The sequence below is a fragment of the Microcaecilia unicolor genome, chromosome 2, assembly GCF_901765095.1.
Source record: "Microcaecilia unicolor chromosome 2, aMicUni1.1, whole genome shotgun sequence".
Classification (NCBI taxonomy): Eukaryota; Metazoa; Chordata; class Amphibia; order Gymnophiona; family Siphonopidae; genus Microcaecilia; species Microcaecilia unicolor.
The window spans coordinates 345674257-345693590 of record NC_044032.1 but is presented as its reverse complement, the minus strand read 5'-3'; the positions used below and the strand labels follow the sequence as shown (position 1 = coordinate 345693590).

The 19334-nt window shown below is 44.3% G+C and overlaps 1 protein-coding gene across 1 annotated transcript in view; it reads right to left on the bottom strand.

Moving 5' to 3' along the window:
- Window positions 1-19334, bottom strand: part of LOC115462067 (zinc finger protein 271-like) — an 88293-nt gene that overhangs the window by 51981 nt on the left and 16978 nt on the right. The window contains exons 3-4 of the mRNA XM_030192111.1: window positions 16137-16250; window positions 7986-8099 (exon numbers count right to left, since the gene is read on the bottom strand). Of these exons, the coding sequence (XP_030047971.1) occupies window positions 7986-8099; window positions 16137-16250 (228 nt within the window). The remainder of the gene's footprint in view (window positions 1-7985; window positions 8100-16136; window positions 16251-19334) is intronic.

Genomic DNA, 19334 nt, shown 5'->3' with positions numbered 1-19334 from the left:
TGGGTGCTGAGCCCTCCAAATCCCCCCTAAAACCCACTCCCCACAACTCTACCCCATTACTATAGCCCTAATGAGTGAAGGGGAGCACCTACATGTGGGTACAGTGGGTTTTGGGGGGTTCTGGAGGGTTCCCATTTACCACCACAAGTGTAACAGGTGGGGGGGGGGGGGGGATGAGCCTGGGTCCACCTGTCTGATGTGCACTGCACCCACTAAAAACTGCTCCAGGGACCTGCATACTGCTGTCATGGAGCTGGGTATGACATTTCACTTCCCTCCGGTTGTCATTTAGTGAGTTGGGGCTCCTTTTTGAAGCTTGGTCGTGAAAAAAAAGGGACCAAGTACAGCCGGTGAAATGTTCTACAAGCCTGGGGTTTTTTTTTCATTATTGGGCGAAGCTGGCCAACTCGTGAGCAGGCCCCCGTCCGGCCTTCACTACCCTACAGACACGCCCCCTTGATGTTTCGCCAGCTCCGCAACGGACAGCAGTTGAACCCGGCCAAAATCGGCTTTCGATTATACCGATTTGGCCGGTTCAGGAGATCGCCGGCCATCTCCCGATTTGTGTCAGAAGATGGCCGGCGATCACTTTTGAAAATGAGCTGGATAGTCAACTATTAATGAAGTAGTTCTTTCTGCAGATCAGCTTGCCACTTACTTTCTTTGAGCAGGGTTCTCCTCTGTCTCCCATTTTATTTAATGTCATGATGGCACTTTAAGTAGGCTATTGGAGGCACAAGGGTTCCATTCTTTTATTTATGTGGATGATGTCACAATTTACATCCCTTATTTTACATGCCTTTTACAGAAGACTTAAATCAGGTTTAGACCTAATGCCATCTTGAGCATCCGATTTCAAACTGAAATTGAACAGGGACAAAAAACAAAAGTCCTTGTCCTCACTAAACCTTTTGATCATACACCTTTAGAGAATTTTACGATCGGCCACACTGCTAACGCTAGAGACACCCATATATTCCTATCGGTGTCTTCAGCGTTAACGTGCACTAATTTTTAGTGCACACTAAAAACGCTAACGTGCCTATAGCATGGCTTAGTAAACATGGCTCCCAGAGTACTGGGAGTGGTTGTTGATTATCACCTAAGTTTTGAGCTACAAGTATTATTTATTTATGAGATTTATATTCCACATTATTCCAAACAAGTTTGAGTTCAATGTGGCTTACAATAAACAGTATTGGATACATAACCATGAATAATGCATAAGAAAGTAATTTGTTGTAAGAATCCAATTTTACAATACAATATCATAAATGTACTGAGATAGCTATGGATATTTAACATTTAGGAAATCTATTATGAATACGAAATAGTACACGAAGCAAAGAGAAAGTTAATGGTAAATAGAGTAATAACCAATTCAGGTAATAATTAATTGTTGAGATATGGTTGTTCTTTGTGAGGGTTTGTTTGAATAGGAACGATATGAGGATTTTGTGGAATCTGTTATGACCAAATCCTTTAAAATCTTATGGAAACTGAGGAGAATTGGATCATTCGTCCCTACTGTGACCTTCAGAATCTTACTGTAAATGCTCGTTTTACCACAGACAACTGTAATGCAATCTATGCTGGTTGCAGGGAACTACTATTACGAAAGCTCCAAACTGCCCAAAACACCACAACTCGGCTTCCCTGTAAATTTGTGTGTTTTGAGAGGGCATCTCTGCTGCTATGTAAGCTGCATTGGATCCCAATAAAAGCAAGGGTCACTTTTAAACATTGTGCACTTATCTACCAAATATTGTATGGTATGTCCCCTGGCAATATATGCTCTCTCTTGTTGATCTTCCCCCACATAATGCTGTTCTTGGGTCTAGACGTTATCTAGTGCTTCACTATCCAGGTTGTAAGAAAATTGTTTACAAATCAGTTCTTGGAGCGGGATTTCTTTATCAGGGCACGAAATGTTGGAGCCTGCCATGAGTGGGAAAGCGCGAGGTACAAATGTAACAAAAAAAAAAAAAACACAAAAACTCCTTGCCGAAGTCAATTAGGGGTCAGTGTGATTACACGATATCCCTAGTCAGTTTTTGGTTACTGAATCTTTGTTTTTATTGTTCTGTATTGTACTATGTATTTTAGTCTAGTAGTATGTTCATTTTGTGTTCTGTATGATATGATTTCACTGTATTGCTAGCCACATTGAACTCAGTTGCTAGATAATGTGGAATATAAATGTCGTAAATAAATAGAGCTAAAAATTGCATGAACAATTTAATTGAACAACAAGCTAATCAGTGCCAATAAATTGGCATTTTAACAAGCAATTATTGGTTTTAATTAGAATTGACATGTACACAAAAAATGTTTCAAGCGGCCCAAAAGAGAAGCCATAGAAATGTATTTAGTTCTTATGATTTGAACTGATTGCATGAAACTCTTTGTAGATGGTATGTTTTTTATGTACATTGTGCACATATATATAACACACATCACATTTTATGTGATGTCTGTTATATATTATTTTTGTATGTTTTTTGTTTGTTCATTTTTATTTTATTTATTTGCTGCATTTGTATCCCACATTTTCCCACCTATTTGCAGGCTCAATGTGGCTTACATATGCCGTAATGGCGATCGCCATTAACAGAATGAATATACAGAGTATTATTGCAAATAAAGTACAAAAAATATAAAATAAGTTAGAAATGATCAGCTGTTCAATACATTTCAGGTATTTGAGAACAAGGATAATATATAACATTCAATAGTGTCAATGAGATTAAAGTAAACAAATGAGAGAAAAGTTCAATGTTAACTTGTTCTGGTAAAGTTGTGATGTCAGTTCATTTAAGAGGGTCTAAATGATAAGTCTCTTTGAACAGGTTAGTCTTTAATAGTTTCCGGAAAGTTGTCAAATCATGAGTTTTAGTATTGTAACCCCTGATACAGCCCATGCATGGGTTAAACGTGGACCACGTTGGGTATTTTTACATAAAGACCTCATTTCATACATTGGATATGGATCTTCTCTCTTTTGCGATTGCTCTGTTGCGGATCTGTATGGCCTCTTTGTGGACTCCTACAAGCATGATGGTTTTCAGAGCAGGCCACGAATGGGATGATTATGTTTATTAAAATTTGCTTAATCACTTTTTATTACAGTAGATTGCCTGCATCATCCCGGCCACCCATCCCGGCCACCCCAGGGCAATGGAGGATTAATTGACTTGCCCAAGGCCACAAGGAGCTGCTGTGGGATTTGAACCAGGACCCTCTGGCTCCCAGCCTGCTGCTCTAAGCATTAGAGTATTCCTTCACCCTAAAATAATAGGACCATCCTCTTCAACTACAGAGTAGACTCTTCTTATGGGACGCCTAGTAGCAAAACATGATCAAACTACCATAGACGTCTGCTTACCGAGATTTAAATCTGAGTCCAAACAGATGCCCAAAGTTTGTACAAATGTAATCACCCACGTCCATTATTCTACATTTATTCTCTGGAACTTCAGCCCTTCATGAAAACCAAATCCATTAAAAAGGTAATTGTATAAACTGCTGCTTAGAATTACACCACTTACGCACATCAGAGGCACCAATAATTGACAGTTATGAATGTAAATACACTGAGTGCTATTCTATAAGGCAGTATCTAAATGATATAGTGCATAACTGCAAAGGGACGTATTTATGAGAAGGGCATGGATGGGCCACGGGCATGTCTGCTGTTGAGACAGACATGGGGAAGCAACTGCTTGCCCCAGGATTGGTATCATGAAATGTTGCTGCTAATTGGGAAAACAGGACACTAGGCTAGATGGACCATTGCTCTGACCCAATATGGCTACTCTCATGTTCTTATGTCTCCAAGTACCACTTATAACTTACAGAAATACTATCAGTTACATGCATCACTTGGTGCACTGAGGCTCAGCCATTTCCCTCTGTCACTGACATGGTATAAGCAGTAGCACCTAAGATAAGGCACGTCGAGGCCGATTTATAGTGTTCTATAACAGAATCTTGGCGTCCAGATGCTGTTATAGAATTGGAGCTCATCTTGCAGTATTGTGGTGCCTATAAATCGGTTCCTCGTTTTAGAATTGCCCCTTCTTTTCAGTATTTAATCTGAATTTGTTATTATCCAACCCCTCAAGACACTCACTGATGTCACAAAGTTTATCTTACAAACCAGGGTCAGTGTGTATACCATCAACATACAGGTGACACCCAAATCCAAACTGTTCAATTTCTATATAAACAACACTTAAGAGAATTATTAACGTAACAGAAGAGAAAATACTGATCCCTGAAAGAGACGACATTTCAGTGGAGATCGAATGAAAAAAAGGACCATTAATTCAGCCTCTGACTGTCTTACACTTGCTGACAGTGTCATTTCACACTGCTCATAACTGCTTTTAGCTTCTAAGAAATATAATCCTTGATAATTTTGGATTAGTGATTAGATACTTTTTAATTGTTGAATAATTGCTTGCCTGCATAAAATAATAGTTGAAAAATCGTTTTGCCTGCATAGAAAAATTTGATTGAAAAAGTGAATTAAAGAACAATAAAAAGTTCATTGGACAAGAAGGAGGTTTTTGACCTGTGATTGAATTGTCACTAAAGATCTTTTTTTCCTTAACCCGATACTAACAGGGTAGGTATAAGATTCTTGTGAAGTCTGAGGTCTTTTCCTCTGAGATAATATAAGGTGTGGATCTGTCAAGTCCACTTCGAGTTGCATGCATATTTTATACAACATCTTTACTAGGCTTTATGCCAGTTTAAGATTATTATAAAGCCTGGACAAAAGAGACAGGAGGAGGCTGGGGGTTGCATTAAATTTGACATTTGTAAGAACCAAAGAAGACAACAAGGTTTGGAATAAACTGCAAAAGGCCAGCACTGAAACAGAATATAGCAATACCTGGGAAAGATAGAGAGGACAGTGATAGGAAGAGGGCAGAGAGGCTGAGTTAATGACACTGGGGGAGTCTGGGTTGGTTTCAGTAGGAACATTTTACATGATCCTCTATCCAACGTGGTAAACACAGAAGGCATCATGGGTCTTATTCTAGAACATAGTAACATAGTAGATGACGGCAGAATCCATCCAGTCTGCCCAAGACAAACTCATATGTGTATACCTTACCTTGAATTTGTACCTGTCCTTTTCAGGGCACAGACCATATAAGTCTGCTCAGCAGTATTTCCCGCCTCCCATCACCGGCTCTGGTACAGACCGTATAAGTCTGCCCTCCCCTATCCTCGCCTCCCAACCACCACCCCCTCTTCCCCCCACCTGCTCCGCCACCCAATTTCAGCTAAGCTTCTGAGGATCCATTCCTTCTGCACAGGATTCCTCTATGCATATCCCACGCATGTTTGAACTCCGTTACCGTTTTCATCTCCACCACCTCCCGCGGGAGGGCATTCCAAGCGTCTACCACCCTCTCCGTGAAAAAATACTTCCTGACATCTTTCCTGAGTCTGCCCCCCTTCAATCTCATTTCATGTCCTCTCGTTCTACCGCCTTCCCATCTCCGGAAAAGATTTGTTTGCGGATTAATACCTTTCAAATATTTGAACGTCTATTATCATATCACCCCTGTTCCTCCTTTCCTCCAGGGTGTACATGTTCAGGTCAGCAAGCCTCTCTTCATACGTCTTGGAACGTAAATCCCATACCATCCTCGTAGCTTTTCTTTGCACCGCTTCCATTTTTTTAACATCCTTCGCAAGATGCGGCCTCCAAAACTGAACACAATACTCCAGGTGGGGCCTCACCAACGTCTTATACAGGGGCATTAAAACCTCCTTTCTTCTGCTGGTCACTCCTCTCTCTATACAGCCTAGCAATCTTCTAGCTACGGCCACCGCCTTGTCGCACTGTTTCGTCGCCTTCAGGTCCTCAGATACTATCACCCCAAGATCCCTCTCCCCGTCCGTGCCTATCAGACTCTCCCTACCAAACACATACGTCTCCCTTGGATTTCTACTCCCTAAGTGCATCACTTTGCATTTCTTCGCATTGAATTTTAATTGCCAAACGTTACACCATTCTTCTAGCTTCTTCAGATCTTTTTTCATGTTTTCCACTCCCTCCGGGGTGTCCACTCTGTTGGAAACCTTGGCGTCATCCGCAAAAAGGCAAACTTTACTTTGTAACCCTTCGGCAATGTCACTCACAAATATATTGAACAGAATCGGCCCCAGCACCGATCCCTGAGGCACTCCACTACTCACCTTTCCCTCCTCCGAGCGAACTCCATTCACCACCACCCTCTGGCGTCTGTCCGTCAACCAGTTCCTAATCCAGTTCACCACTTCGGGTCCTATCTTCAGGCTGTCTAGTTTATTTAAGAGCCTCCTGTGGGGAACCGTGTCAAAAGCCTTGCTGAAATCTAAGTAGATGGCGTCCGTAGCATGTCCTTGATTTAATTCTCCTGTCACCCAGTCAAAGAATTCAATGAGATTCGTTTGGTACGATTTCCCTTTGGTGAAACCATGTTGTCTCGGATCTTGCAACTTATTGGCTTCCAGGAAATTCACTATCCTTTTCTTCAGCATGGCTTCCATTACTTTTCCGATAACCGAAGTGAGGCTTACCGGCCTGTAGTTTCCAGCTTCTTCCCTATCCCCACTTTTGTGAAGAGGGACCACCTCCGCCGTTCTCCAATCCCTCGGAACCTCTCCCGTCTCCAAGGATTTATTAAACAAGTCTTTAAGAGGACCCGCCAGAACCTCTCTGAGCTCCCTCAGTATTCTGGGGTGGATCCCGTCTGGCCCCATGGCTTTGTCCACCTTTAGCTTTCCAAGTTGTTGATACACACTCTCTTCTGTGAACGGCGCTCTATCCACCTCATTCTCAGGTGTACTTTTGCCAGTCCCTCTCGGTCCTTCCCCAGGGTTTTCTTCAGTGAAAACAGAACAAAAGTATCTATTTAGCAAATTGGCTTTTTCTTCATCATTTTCTACATAGCGTTTTGTTGTATCTTTTAGAAAGGTTATGCTCCTAAATTTACACTCCTAATTTAGGGCCTATTACATTCACAGATTTAGCATACATTTAGGAACATAAATTACGCTCATAAACTTACGAGCATAACCTTTATAGAATAAGGCCCCATATGTGTTACAGTATTTCCATTCTTCTGTTCTACAGTTAATCCCCATTGCTATTCAGACAGACATCCCAACAGTACCTGCTTTATCCTGTATGTTGGAGAAAGCCTGTTCAGTTCAGAATATATATACAGAAAGGATTTCATTTTCTAATTCTTTGCCATGTATAGTCATTCCTCAGTTTTATACCTCTTTTGAAATAGATCCTGCTTCCCTTGACTTCCCTCACCTTTTACTAGCCCCTGACCAAATTTGCCTCATGGCTCCATTCAGTCTCGTTTATTACCTCTTCTTGTACCTGGGCTGTTGACCATTTCTTATTATCGAGGATAACATTAGGTTGTTCCCTTTAATAATTTCATTTTTTTTAAATCTTTCTTAATTGATATCTTGAGCTTCTCATACACTTAGGCACATACTTAAAGTCAGTGGCAGTTCTCATTAACTTTGATGCAGACAAATGAAATTAAAAATATTAATAAGCTGCATGGAAAATTGTACAAATCAGTCCATAAAATGCATTACTGTAAACTGCATTACGTACTGTGATTTATACTAATCCACCAGCGATACAAAAACTCAATTTAAACTGCGTCCTGTTCATCAGTCATGTTCCCTCCATAACAGAGAAACCTCTTCACCAACAACAGTCCCTTTAACAACAGATTTCTCAGCCCCTTGACACTCTAGGCTGAAGGGTTTTGCAGGTCTGATCCCACCTCTATCAGGTTTTCCTCCATCTCCAGATCAGCCTACTCCATCCAAAGTAGGAAAACAAACAATGGGAAGAAGAGAGAGGATGATAACCTTATATCCATCCAGAATTAATTTACTGAATTGTCCCGGCTGACCTTAGTAAAGATGTGCAGGAGGAATTTTATACTTACACATTACAGGCGGATAAGTCTGTTGAGAGGTCTCCGATTCAGGATGATCCACAAAGGGGAGATCTCCCTCTTGTTTAACACTCAGTGAGAACACAGATGTTACAATAGGAAGACCTGTGATAAGAAAACACATTTACAAGAATTCACCAAAGATCTGATGATATTAAATTAGAAAACAGGTTTTAAGTCTTCAAACATGTGAAAATATATTTTAAAAATCCCACAAAAAATTACTGGTAATGAAATATCAAAGTAAGAACAAAGAACCAGAGTACAAAGACAGAAAAATGTGGGAAAACCTATTTAAATAACCTGATGTTATAAGAGGAAATAACACTTCCCTGCTATAATAATTTTTTGGTCTTATCATGCTGTACAGAAAAACCACTAATTCCTCATTTTTTTTTACGTGGTAAGGGGAATTCTATATATATTTCATTTAAAATAACATCACTCTATATCTGTTTTCTTAACCGGAGGAGGCTTTCACCCCACGGCGCTATGCAAGCCACATTGAGCCTGCAAATAGGTGGGAAAATGTGAGATACAAATGTAATAAATAAATTCTCAGAGATATAACAGCATTATACAGTCTGTCCCTTTAAGATAGTTTATTCTGTTTGATTTTCTTGCTGTCTTGACCTTCTTGTACGTCAATGTCATCATTTCCTGCCTTTGGAGCGTTACAATTACAAAGATGGCCATAGTTGTAGCACATTTACATCTCAGCGGGTGCACTTGCTAAATATTTTTCCTACAGATAGTGGCAGACAAAATCCAGCCCTTGAAATAGAGTGAATCGAAACTCCACAGCGTCGAGTGGTTTGAGTTTGAGCAGTGAGAATATAAAATGACAAATAATTCATTATTTGAGAAGGAGTTATATATTAAGTACTAATTTTTGAGAAAAGTTACACTATATATTATCCTTTGCTAAGTCACATGGGAAAATTAGGTTCTTACCTTGGTAATTTTCTCTTTCCTTTAGTCACAGCAGATGAATCCATTAACTGATGGGTTGTATCTGCCTACCAGCAGGTGGAGATAGAGAACACCGAAAAGACACAGTGACCTTGGACGGCTAGCTCCTTCTGCCTTCAGTATATGAAACTTCCAAAGCAGAATGAATAAGAAAGGTAAAACAACGTAAACGTTCCTCACAGTGAACAAACGCCCCAGAACCGGAGCAATAACCAAACAAAGGAAGGACGATCTCAACCTCCTGCAATAGAACAGCATGTAGAAACTCTGATAACTGCTCTTCAACTCCTCCCGATGAGATACAATATTTGCATGAAAGATCTGAACAAAAAACAAACTTGACAGGGAGGGATCATGGATTCATCTGCTTTGACTAAAGGAAAGAAAATTACCAAGGTAAGAACCTAATTTTCCCTTCCTTGTCATCAGCAGCAGATGAATCCATTAACTGATGGGATGTACAAAAGCACTCCCTACATAGGGTGGGAACAGGCAACTCCGTGAGCAAGCACCTGCGCTCCAAAATGCGCGTCCTGCTTCGCTGCAACATCCAATCTGTAATGCCGTACAAACGAGAGCTGAGAAGCCCAAGTAGCTGCACGACAGATCTCTTGAAGAGAAAGGACACCTGTTTCAGCCCACGAGGAGGAAATCGCTCTTGCGGAGTGTGCTTTAAACGCTTCAGGCGGAGACCGTCCTGAAAGCAGATACACAGAAAAAATGACTTCCCTGAGCCAACGGGCTATAGTGTCCTTAGACGCCATACATCCGCGTCGAGGACCTGTCAACAATACAAAAAGGTGATCAGAAGTCCTGAAGTCATTTGACATCTGTAGATACTGCAACAGAGCCCTGCGGACATCCAAAAGACGTAATTGCCCAAAGGAATCCAGAAAGTCCTCCCTAGAAAAGGAAGGTAGAAAAATGGGCTGGTTCAGGTAAAACGCTGAAATCACCTTAGGCAGGAAGGAAGGCACTGTACGTACCGTTACCCTGGACTCCGAGAACTGTAGAAAAAGATCCCGACAGGAAAGCGCCTGAAGCTCAGATACGCGTCTAGCCGATATCATGGCCACCAAAAAGACTGTCTTGAGAGTCACATCCTTCTCAGAAGCTCGCCTAAGTGGCTCGAAAGGCGAATGCTGAAGAGCCTTCAACACCAGCCCCAGGTTCCAGGCCGGACACGGCGACCGCACGGGAGGAAGGAGCCGAAGCGCCCCTCTGAGAAATCGGACAATGTCCGGATGAGCAGCCAGGGACAAGCCAGAGACTTTCCCTCGGAAGCATGCCAACACTGCCACTTGAACCCGAAGGGAATTGTAAGCCAGGCCTTTTTGTAAGCCATCCTGCAAAAAGTCCAGAACCGGCGAGACTGAAGCCCGCATGGGTGTGACCGCTTTTGAAGCACACCACGCCTCAAACTTGCGCCAGATCCGAGCATAAGCTGCGGAGGTAGACCGCTTGTGGGCCTGCAAGGGAGTGGAAATGACCTTGTTAGAGTAGCCCTTGTCTCTCAATTGCGCCCTCTCAAGAGCCAGGCCGTAAGACCAAATCGGCAGGGATCCTCCATAGTCACCGGACCCTGAACCAACAGGTTTGGCACCAGAGGCAAAGGAATTGGAGCCTCCACCAGCATCCAACGGAGATCTGCGTACCATGGACGCCTTGGCCAATCCGGAGCGATGAGAATCACCAATCATCGGTGCAGTTGAATCCGCAGGAGGACTCGCCCTCAAGGGCCAAGGAGGGAACACATAGAGGAGGCCCGAGGGCAAGGGTTCAACCAGTGCATCCAACCCCGCCGAGCGAGGATCTCTCCTTCTGCTGAAAAAGCGAGGGACTTTGGTGTTTGCACTTGACGCCATTAGATCCAATCTGGGAGTCCCCCATTTGGCACAAATCTGAAGAAAAACTTCTTCTGCCAGTTCCCATTCTGCCGGGTCGATTTGATGTCTGCTGAGGAAATCGGCTTGCATGTTGCTCTGACCTGCTATGTAAGCTGCAGACAGTAGATACAAGTGGAGCTCGGCCCAGTGGAAAATCTGAGCAGCCTCCGCGGCCAGGGCCCTGCACAGAGTGCCGCCCTGACGATTGATGTAGGCCACCGCTGTCGTGTTTTCTGAGAGAACTCGGACAGGAAGCCCCTTCAGAGTCTTGTGGAAGGCCAAAGAGCCTGGAATATCGCTCTCAGTTCCAAGAGACTGATGCACCACCCCGCTTCCACGGGTGTCCACTGACCCTGAGCATAGCTGCCCTGGCAATGAGCTCCCCAGCCCGAAAGGCTGGCATCCATTAACACTAGGCATCAAGAAGGAAGCGTGAGCAGCATTTCCTGTCGGAGAGCCACCAATCCATACTGTGCCGGGCCGCAGGGAGCCACGTTAGTCTGCGTTGGTATTCCTGGGATAGCGGAGACCATTGCTGAAGCAGAGCAATCTGCAGTTGCCTCATGTGAGCTCTTGCCCAGGGAACCACCTCCATGGTGGCAGTCATCGACCCCAGGAGCTGAACAAAGTCTCAAGCTTGAGGGCGAGGCATCCGCAGGAGCAGACGGACCTGATTCTGAAGCTTGCTTTACCTGTGGTCGGGGAGAAAAACGAACCCCGAGGCCGTGTCGAACCAGACCCCCAAATACTTGAGAGACTGAGAGGGGGTCAGGTGACTTTTGGGCAACTTGATCACCCAGCCCAGAGTGGCGAGTTGGCTCTCATCTGCCGAATCCGCTCTGATGAGCCAGTCGTCGAAATAAGGGTGAACTCTGATACCCTCTTGCCTGAGAAAAGCAGCTACCACCACCACCACCATCACCTTGGAAAAGGTACGGGGAGCTGTGACTAGGCTGAAAGGCAAGGCCCGAAACTTTAAATGTTGGCCCAAAACCGCAAACCGGAGAAACCGCTGATGCGGAGGCCAAATAGGAATGTGCAAGTAAGCTTCCTTGAGATCCAGAGATGTGAGAAACTCTCCTGGCTGTACCGCTGCAATGACGGAGCGCAGGGTTTCCATGCGAAAGTGTCGCACTCTTAGAGCCTCGTTGACTCTTCGTAAGTCGAGGATCGGTCTGAAAGACCCACCTTTTCGAGGGACCACAAAGTAAATAGAGTAGCGACCGCAGCCTCGTTTGGCGAGAGGCACCGGAACCACCGCTCCAAGCTGCAGCAAGACTTGCAAGGTCTCCTCTACCGCCACCCATTTGAAGGCAATGCCGCATCGGGACTCCATAAAAGCGTCTCTCACCGGGGCACCGAAATCCAATCGGTAGCCTTCTCTGATCAGGTCCAGGACCCACTGATCCAAAGAAATCTTGGTCCACTCCTCGAGGAAGAGGGAAAGATGACCCCCTACTGCCGGAATCGACGAGTGGACCGGCGTCCCGTAATTGTGGAGGACGCCCCTGAACTCCTGGACGTTGGCCGGCCGCTGCGGAACGTTTGTCCGAGCGAAAGGAGTTCCTCTGCTGAAAACGGGCACGTTGAGAAACCCCAGCAGAGCGCCCCGGGCAATACCTGCGAGCTTTGCGGAAACGTGGCCTGGAAGAGGAGAGAAAAACAGGACTTTTGGAAGAAGGCCTCGGCCTATCCTCAGGCAAACGTTAGCACTTAGAATCCCCTAGGTCTTTAACAATCTTCTCCAATTCCTCTCCAAATAACAAAAGGCCCCGAAAAGGTAACCTCACCAGCCTTTGCTTAGAGGCCATGTCTGCCGTCCAATGCCGCAGCCAAAGAAGACGGTGGGCAGAAACCGCCAAGACATCTGCTTAGCCGAAGCTCTGACCAGATCATAAAGGGCATCAGCCAAAAAGGACAGGGCAGACTCCATACGCGGGCCAACCTCAGAGAGGAAACCCGCACCATCCTCGGGCTGATCAACCGCCTGCTGTAACCAGGAAAGACAAGCCCGGGCTGCATAAGAACTGCAAATAGCCGCCCTTAAGGAAAGGCCAGAGATTTCAAAGGACTGCTTCAGCGCGGATTCTAGCCGCTGGTCCTGCATATCTTTCAAAGCGACCCCTCTCTCCACTGGGAGAATGATCTTTTTAGTCACAGCCGTGACCAACGCATCCACTTCAGGCATCCCAAAAAGGGCCAAGTGATCCTCACTCAGAGAGTAAAGCTGACCCATAGCTCTGGCTACCTTCAAAGGCCCATCAGGGTCAGACCATTGAGCTCAAATAAGCTCTTGGATGGAGTCATGCATAGGAAAAGCCCGAGAAGGCTTCTTAGTACTAGCCATCCTAGGATTAACAGAGGAAGCATCGTCCTTGGCCGAATCTTCAATAGAAAGGGCCTGTAAGGTGTCAGAAATGAGAGCTGGCAGCTCGTCGTGGTGGAAAATCCACACCGCTTTAGGATCATCCAAGTCCTGTGGCCAGACCCCTCAGACTCCCTACAGCCTGACAACGGGGGGAAAAGGGAGAGGCGCCACCCTCAGATGGGGAATTTACCAGTCTACGTTTAGCGTCAGTCCAACACTCGGGGGAAGAAGTAAACTCAGCAGCCAACACTGGGCTATCAAAACCTGGAGGGAATCCAGTCCGCATCGTAGTGTCAGACGCCTCTGGCAGAGCTCTTTTTAACATAAAGGCCTCATGCATCAGCAGCACAAATTCAGGGGAGAAAAACTCACCCTGGCCCTCTGCCCCCGAAGTAGGAGAAGCGGGGGAAGGAGCTACTCTAGCAGCCTCGGAACGAGGCATCCCCCTGCACTCAGACTCCTCCATAACAACGAGGGTCGAGCCACGTGGCGCTTCCAAATGGCGCCCGCTGCCAGTTCCATCGAGCGGGAAGAATCACCGCTTGCCATGCCCGTACTAGCACAAGCGTCTAAGGAGCACGTACTGCAAAATCCCACTGCTGACCTGCATTTACCACAGCGGGAGCAGTGCTTAACTGCTTCAGCAGCCATCGCCCGACTAGACGGAAATATAGAAATAAAATAGCAGCCTCGCGCCAAAACTTACCCCGCACAGAACGCTGTCCGCGGGAACCTCCCCAGAGGAGCTGGGCACCACTCTCACCTCAGAAGACCGAGTCAACGAGCTCCGGTCAAGCTGCACAGAACCAGAATCTCTGGAGAAAGCCTCAGAAACAGCAACGCTGTATGCGTGCCCTTTTTTTTTACACTGTGAGGAAAGTTGGAGACAGGCAGCAAACGAGGGACTCCGGGAGGAGGGGGGATGGGGTAAGGCAGGGACAGGGAACAAAACCAAATATGCCTTCAAAGTGGGCACCACCAGCCACAACACCCCCACTCTACTGGCAAAGCACAGGAGCCACCCCAGGCAGAGATCCAGGAGCTGATCAAGCGACATCCACACCTGCTGGGAGATAGAGATATATTGAAGGCAGAAGGAGTTAGCCGTCCAGGGTCACTGTGTCTTTTCAGTGTTCTCTATCTCCACGTGCTGGTAGGCGGATACAACCCATCAGTTAATGGATTCATCTGCTGCTGATGACAAGGAATGAATTATTTTGTACTGTTTTGTAAGTGCAGTTTTATATATATTGATGGGGAAACAATAAAAAGAACAGTGGGGACAGTGGTTTACGGGCCCTTTTACTAAGGCACATAGGAGCCTACGTGTGTCCAATGCAGTCAAGTTGGAACTACCGCCCAACTACTGCGTGCCCCGGGGCGGTAATTCCATTTTTGATGTGCAGCCAAAACCTGGCGGTAATCGGCAGTTTACATGCGCTGACAATTACCGCCCGGTAAATGCGTGAAACCTTACCGCTAAGTCAGTGGGTGGCAATAAGGTCTCAGGCCGAAAATGGACATGCACTGGTTTTAATTTTGCTACACATCCATTTTCAGCCACAAAAATAAGGCCTTTTTCCAGGCTCACTGAAAAATGGACCTGCACGTGTCCAAAACACGCACCTACACCAGCGCAGCCATTTTTTGGTACACCTTAGTAAAAGAGCCCCTTAGTGACTTAGATTTTGGAGCCTTTAAAGCAAGTTAAAGAACAACTCTAAGGTTTATATGTAAAGTTATTGCTCATTATTATTGTATTTTTTTTGTCTTGCATTGCTGCACATATGAAAAGAATCACTTATGATAAACTTTTTAACAGCACAAGGTTTGCTTATAAATCATTGGGGATATTCAGTGATTGAGAAGCTTGTCCAACCTCTAGGGTGGTAATCCACCTTGTACTGGATATCCCTGCATGGGTGAGTTACATCTCTGAGAACTCCCCTTACCACTTAAAAAATTGAGGGATTATAATTTTCCTTTTATTAGTGTTTGTTTTCCGTACAGTATGATAAGACCAAACAATGATTATAGCAGAGAAGTGTTATTTCCTATTATAACATTGAGTTATTTATATAGGTTTTCCCACATTTTTCTGTCTGTACTCCGGTTCTCTGTTCTTAAATCAAACATTTGAAGTCAAGAACTCATCTCCTGTGATCTGAAAATGCAGAGCCTTTTAAATCTTGTTCTATAATTTTAGCTATAATGCTATAATGTTCTACTTCAGGTATGCTGCATTACTCTCCGTCCCCCATACAGGAATGTTTCCCTAACCACCAAAGTCTGATAAGACTCACGCTGCTATGGCACCTGTCTTGTTACAAATATATCCAATGGGACAGAAGGTGTTGCAAGGACCCCAATATACCCAATTATCACTCTCCGGTGTATGCGTAGGACTTCTGATTGGTTCAGAGAGGGGGAACTTCAGTACTATAAAAAGTGCTGGATATTAAAGATAAATTCAGAATAGCTCTCTGAGAAGAGATATTTATATCCTTGCTCAAGAGGTATATTCCCCCAGGAAATATTCTTTCCTATTACACCCCATTACTACCATTAGATGAGAATTATATCCTTGCAGCTAAGAATTCTTTATTCTCTTTCTTCTCATCCTTTCATTAGTGTGACTTTGTAACTTTCTGCAAACTCAGGTCCAGTGATATTTCCTGGCTCTAAATCTTCTATCTTCCTTCCTCTTTTCAATAAAACAGAAAACCATTTCTTTTGCAAACTGCCTAAGTTAGCATTGTTAGATTTTTGTAAGACCTCTCATGCCTGTCAGTGATAACAACTCCTGTTGCAGTAAGTAATAAAAACCACTCTTCTTTCTACCTTTACCTTTGTCTTTCTTATATCTAAGAATAGCACAGACTCCACGCAGCATTTCAACCTAAAATGTTTACTTACTCTTGGTGGGGTCATTTGGATTTTCTTTTCCCTCCCACTCAAAGTGATGAGTGAAATATTTCTCATCTTCCTTTTGAATCTTGAATATAACATCAGGACTAACAATTGAATAACCTGTCAATAAGAAGTAGGAAAATTACATTTGTTGTTTGTGTTCATTACAAGATTATATACCATTGTGTAGTTGCTGGTATTGACTCCTGAGGCAAGCCTTATGGCCGAAATACAGCTTGTGTTGATACCTTCCAATAAATTTCTGCACCGTACCATTTGGTTTGGGACTTTTTGTCACCTTTCCTTATTGTATTCTGATTTGTTTTTGCAACGGTTAGTTTTTTTTTTGATTCTCCTAGGTGAAGGCATTGTAGCTTCCAATCTTCTGGTTGCTACATGAAGGGGTTACATGCTGTACTAAGTGCAGCTGACATGTCATGCTGTTCCACAGAAGCTGTGGTTCTCAGCATGAAATCTGAGAGGTGAATCCTCTCTCTGGTCTTCTTTGCCAAACAGTTTTGTATGGAAAAGTGAGATAGACACAAACTGGTCTTGTGTGAAGCCTCTGGTTTAAGGTGTACATTTTCCCCTGGATTCTGTAAACCCTGGAACCTAAATTTGCAACTATTATGTAAATTTACTCACAGAATTTACAGAATAGTCCCAGTTACACACCTAACTTACTTGTTAAACTAGGCCTTAAACACTACTAATAGCTGTTCAATGGTGTGAATTGGCACTAATTTGGAGTACTTGTGTATCTGCACTTAGGACTAGATTTTATATATGGCACCTGAAAAATATATGCTGAATTTCTGCCCAAACGTATCCTATATGCCGTACCTAAATAACTTAGTTGCTACTCTAGTGCCTAAATCTTCGTGTACCCAGTTACACCACTGAACAGCTATTAGTGGTATTTAAGTAACCTAACAAGTAAGTTAAGTGCTTAACTGGGACTATGTTATAAATTGTGTAGTTTGCCCTTAAAGAATTGCCATTTTAATGCACAAATTTTGGTGCTAATTTTCAGCCAACAAGAGACTCCGGGATTATAAACCACTTTCTCTTTATTGACACATCAGTGTCACTCAACAACACTCATGTTATAACATATACACACTCACTCACAAGCACACTCAGTCACCCTTCAAGGCTAATAGTTGCGGTACTACCAATACAACTATAACATTGTTACACCGAATAACACAATACTGCCAAACAATACAGTGCATAGTAACATAGTAGATGACGGCAGAAAAAGACCTGCATGGTCCATCTAGTCTGCCCAAGATAAACTCATATCTTGAATTTGTACCTGTCTTTCAGGGCACAGACCGTATAAGTCTGCCCAGCAGTATTTCCCGCCTCCCAACCACCAGTCCCGTCTCCCATCACCGGCTCTGGTACAGACCGTATAAGTCTGCCCTCCCCTATCCTAGCCTCCCAACCACCAACCCCTCTTCCCCCCACCTGCTCCGCCACCCAATTTCAGTTAAGCTTCTGAGGATCCATTCCTGCTGCACAGGATTCCTTTATGCACATCCCACGCATGTTTGAATTCCGTTACCGTTTTCATCTCCACCACCTCCCGCGGGAGGGCATTCCAAGCATCCACCACCCTCTCCATGAAAAAATACATTCATTTAAACCTGATAGTATAGTCTCGCATTGATCCAGTGTGCAAGATAGAATAATGTCCGCCACTGAGTCCTTCTTGAGTGGCGTTCAGTTTATCATTAACCCACTAGATCATACATATTTGGATAATGCACCATATAGGTGTTTCTCCAGATGGTAACGTCCAATGTTATCGTGATATACTCAAATCAGCAGTAGAACCAAGTTGGGTGGCTGAAGAAATGCTTCCACAGTGATTACCACTTCAAATGACCGGTTCCACGATGCTGGACTGCTTTTCGTACTCCTTCGTCAGGAGGAACCAAATCTGTAACAGTATTACTTTTTTTTTTTTGATTTATGGAAGTGTTTATTAGAAAATGTTTAACCAGTACAACCATCGTAAAACTCAGTACATAGCATAATGTTGCATTTATGTCAACTCAAATCACATCCATAGTCTGAACATAGCTAAACACCAGCAAACATCAATGCTTAATTCAAAACTGTATACACTTCAAGTTTTTTCCAATTTTTTACATATTTAGAATCCCCCCCAAGAGCCAATCATCCCTACCGGTACTCATCTCTCTCTCTCCCCTCCCTCCCTCCCCTCCCCCCCCCCCCCCCCCCCCACCCTCTCACACTTATTCATACCTTTCATCGCTAGTGTCACTTTAAGAATGGTTCCCAAATCCTCGCCCATCTGGCTTTGGTTTTTCGCTTTTCTGCAGTTAATCTCTCCATCTCACATATATAATGTAGTTTTGTTATCCATCGCACCAGTGATGGGACTTTCGGAGACTTCCAGTGTTGTGCTAGGTTCAACCGAGCTGCATGTAGTGAGTCCCTAATCAATAGCCACTGGTCAGGGGTGACACCTTCTGGTCTCTGTCCTAATACAAACACGAGGGGATGCCACTGCACAGACCGTCCAAGCCACATCTGCAAGCGATTCTGTACCCCCCTCCAGTATGCCTGCGCCTTTCTACATGACCACCAAATGTGACCCATAGTACCTGGTAGCCCACAATTCCTCCAACACTCCCTTGACACGCTAGTGTACATGTGTTGTAACCGTACCGGTGTCAGGTACCAACGGTAGAACACCTTAATAGCGTTCTCTTGCGATGTCACTGCTAAGGAAGATCTCAGTATCTTTTTTTCCAGATTCTGCCAATTCATGTCTGATAGAGTGAACTGTAGCTCCTGTTCCCATCTCCTCCTATGTAGGAGAGAAGGCTTGGCATTCACCCCCTGAAATTTATAGAGGAAGGAAATCAGTCCTCGCGAACCCTTTAGAGCTACACATACCTCTTCCAGCGGATGTATCTCACGGCACATACACTCTCTATATTTTGATGCTTTCAGAAAATGAGACAGTTGCAAATAGGCGTAATGATCACTGGGCCTAAGCCCAAAGTCATCCATCAATGTGTCAAAGGTTATGAGATTTTCCCCTGTGTGTACCTGCCCTAGCATGTCCAATCCCACCTCTGCCCATCTGCAAAACGTGTTATTGCCGATACCGGGTTCGAACAAGGGATTATCCACTATTGGGGCCAAACCAGATACCGGAGGCTG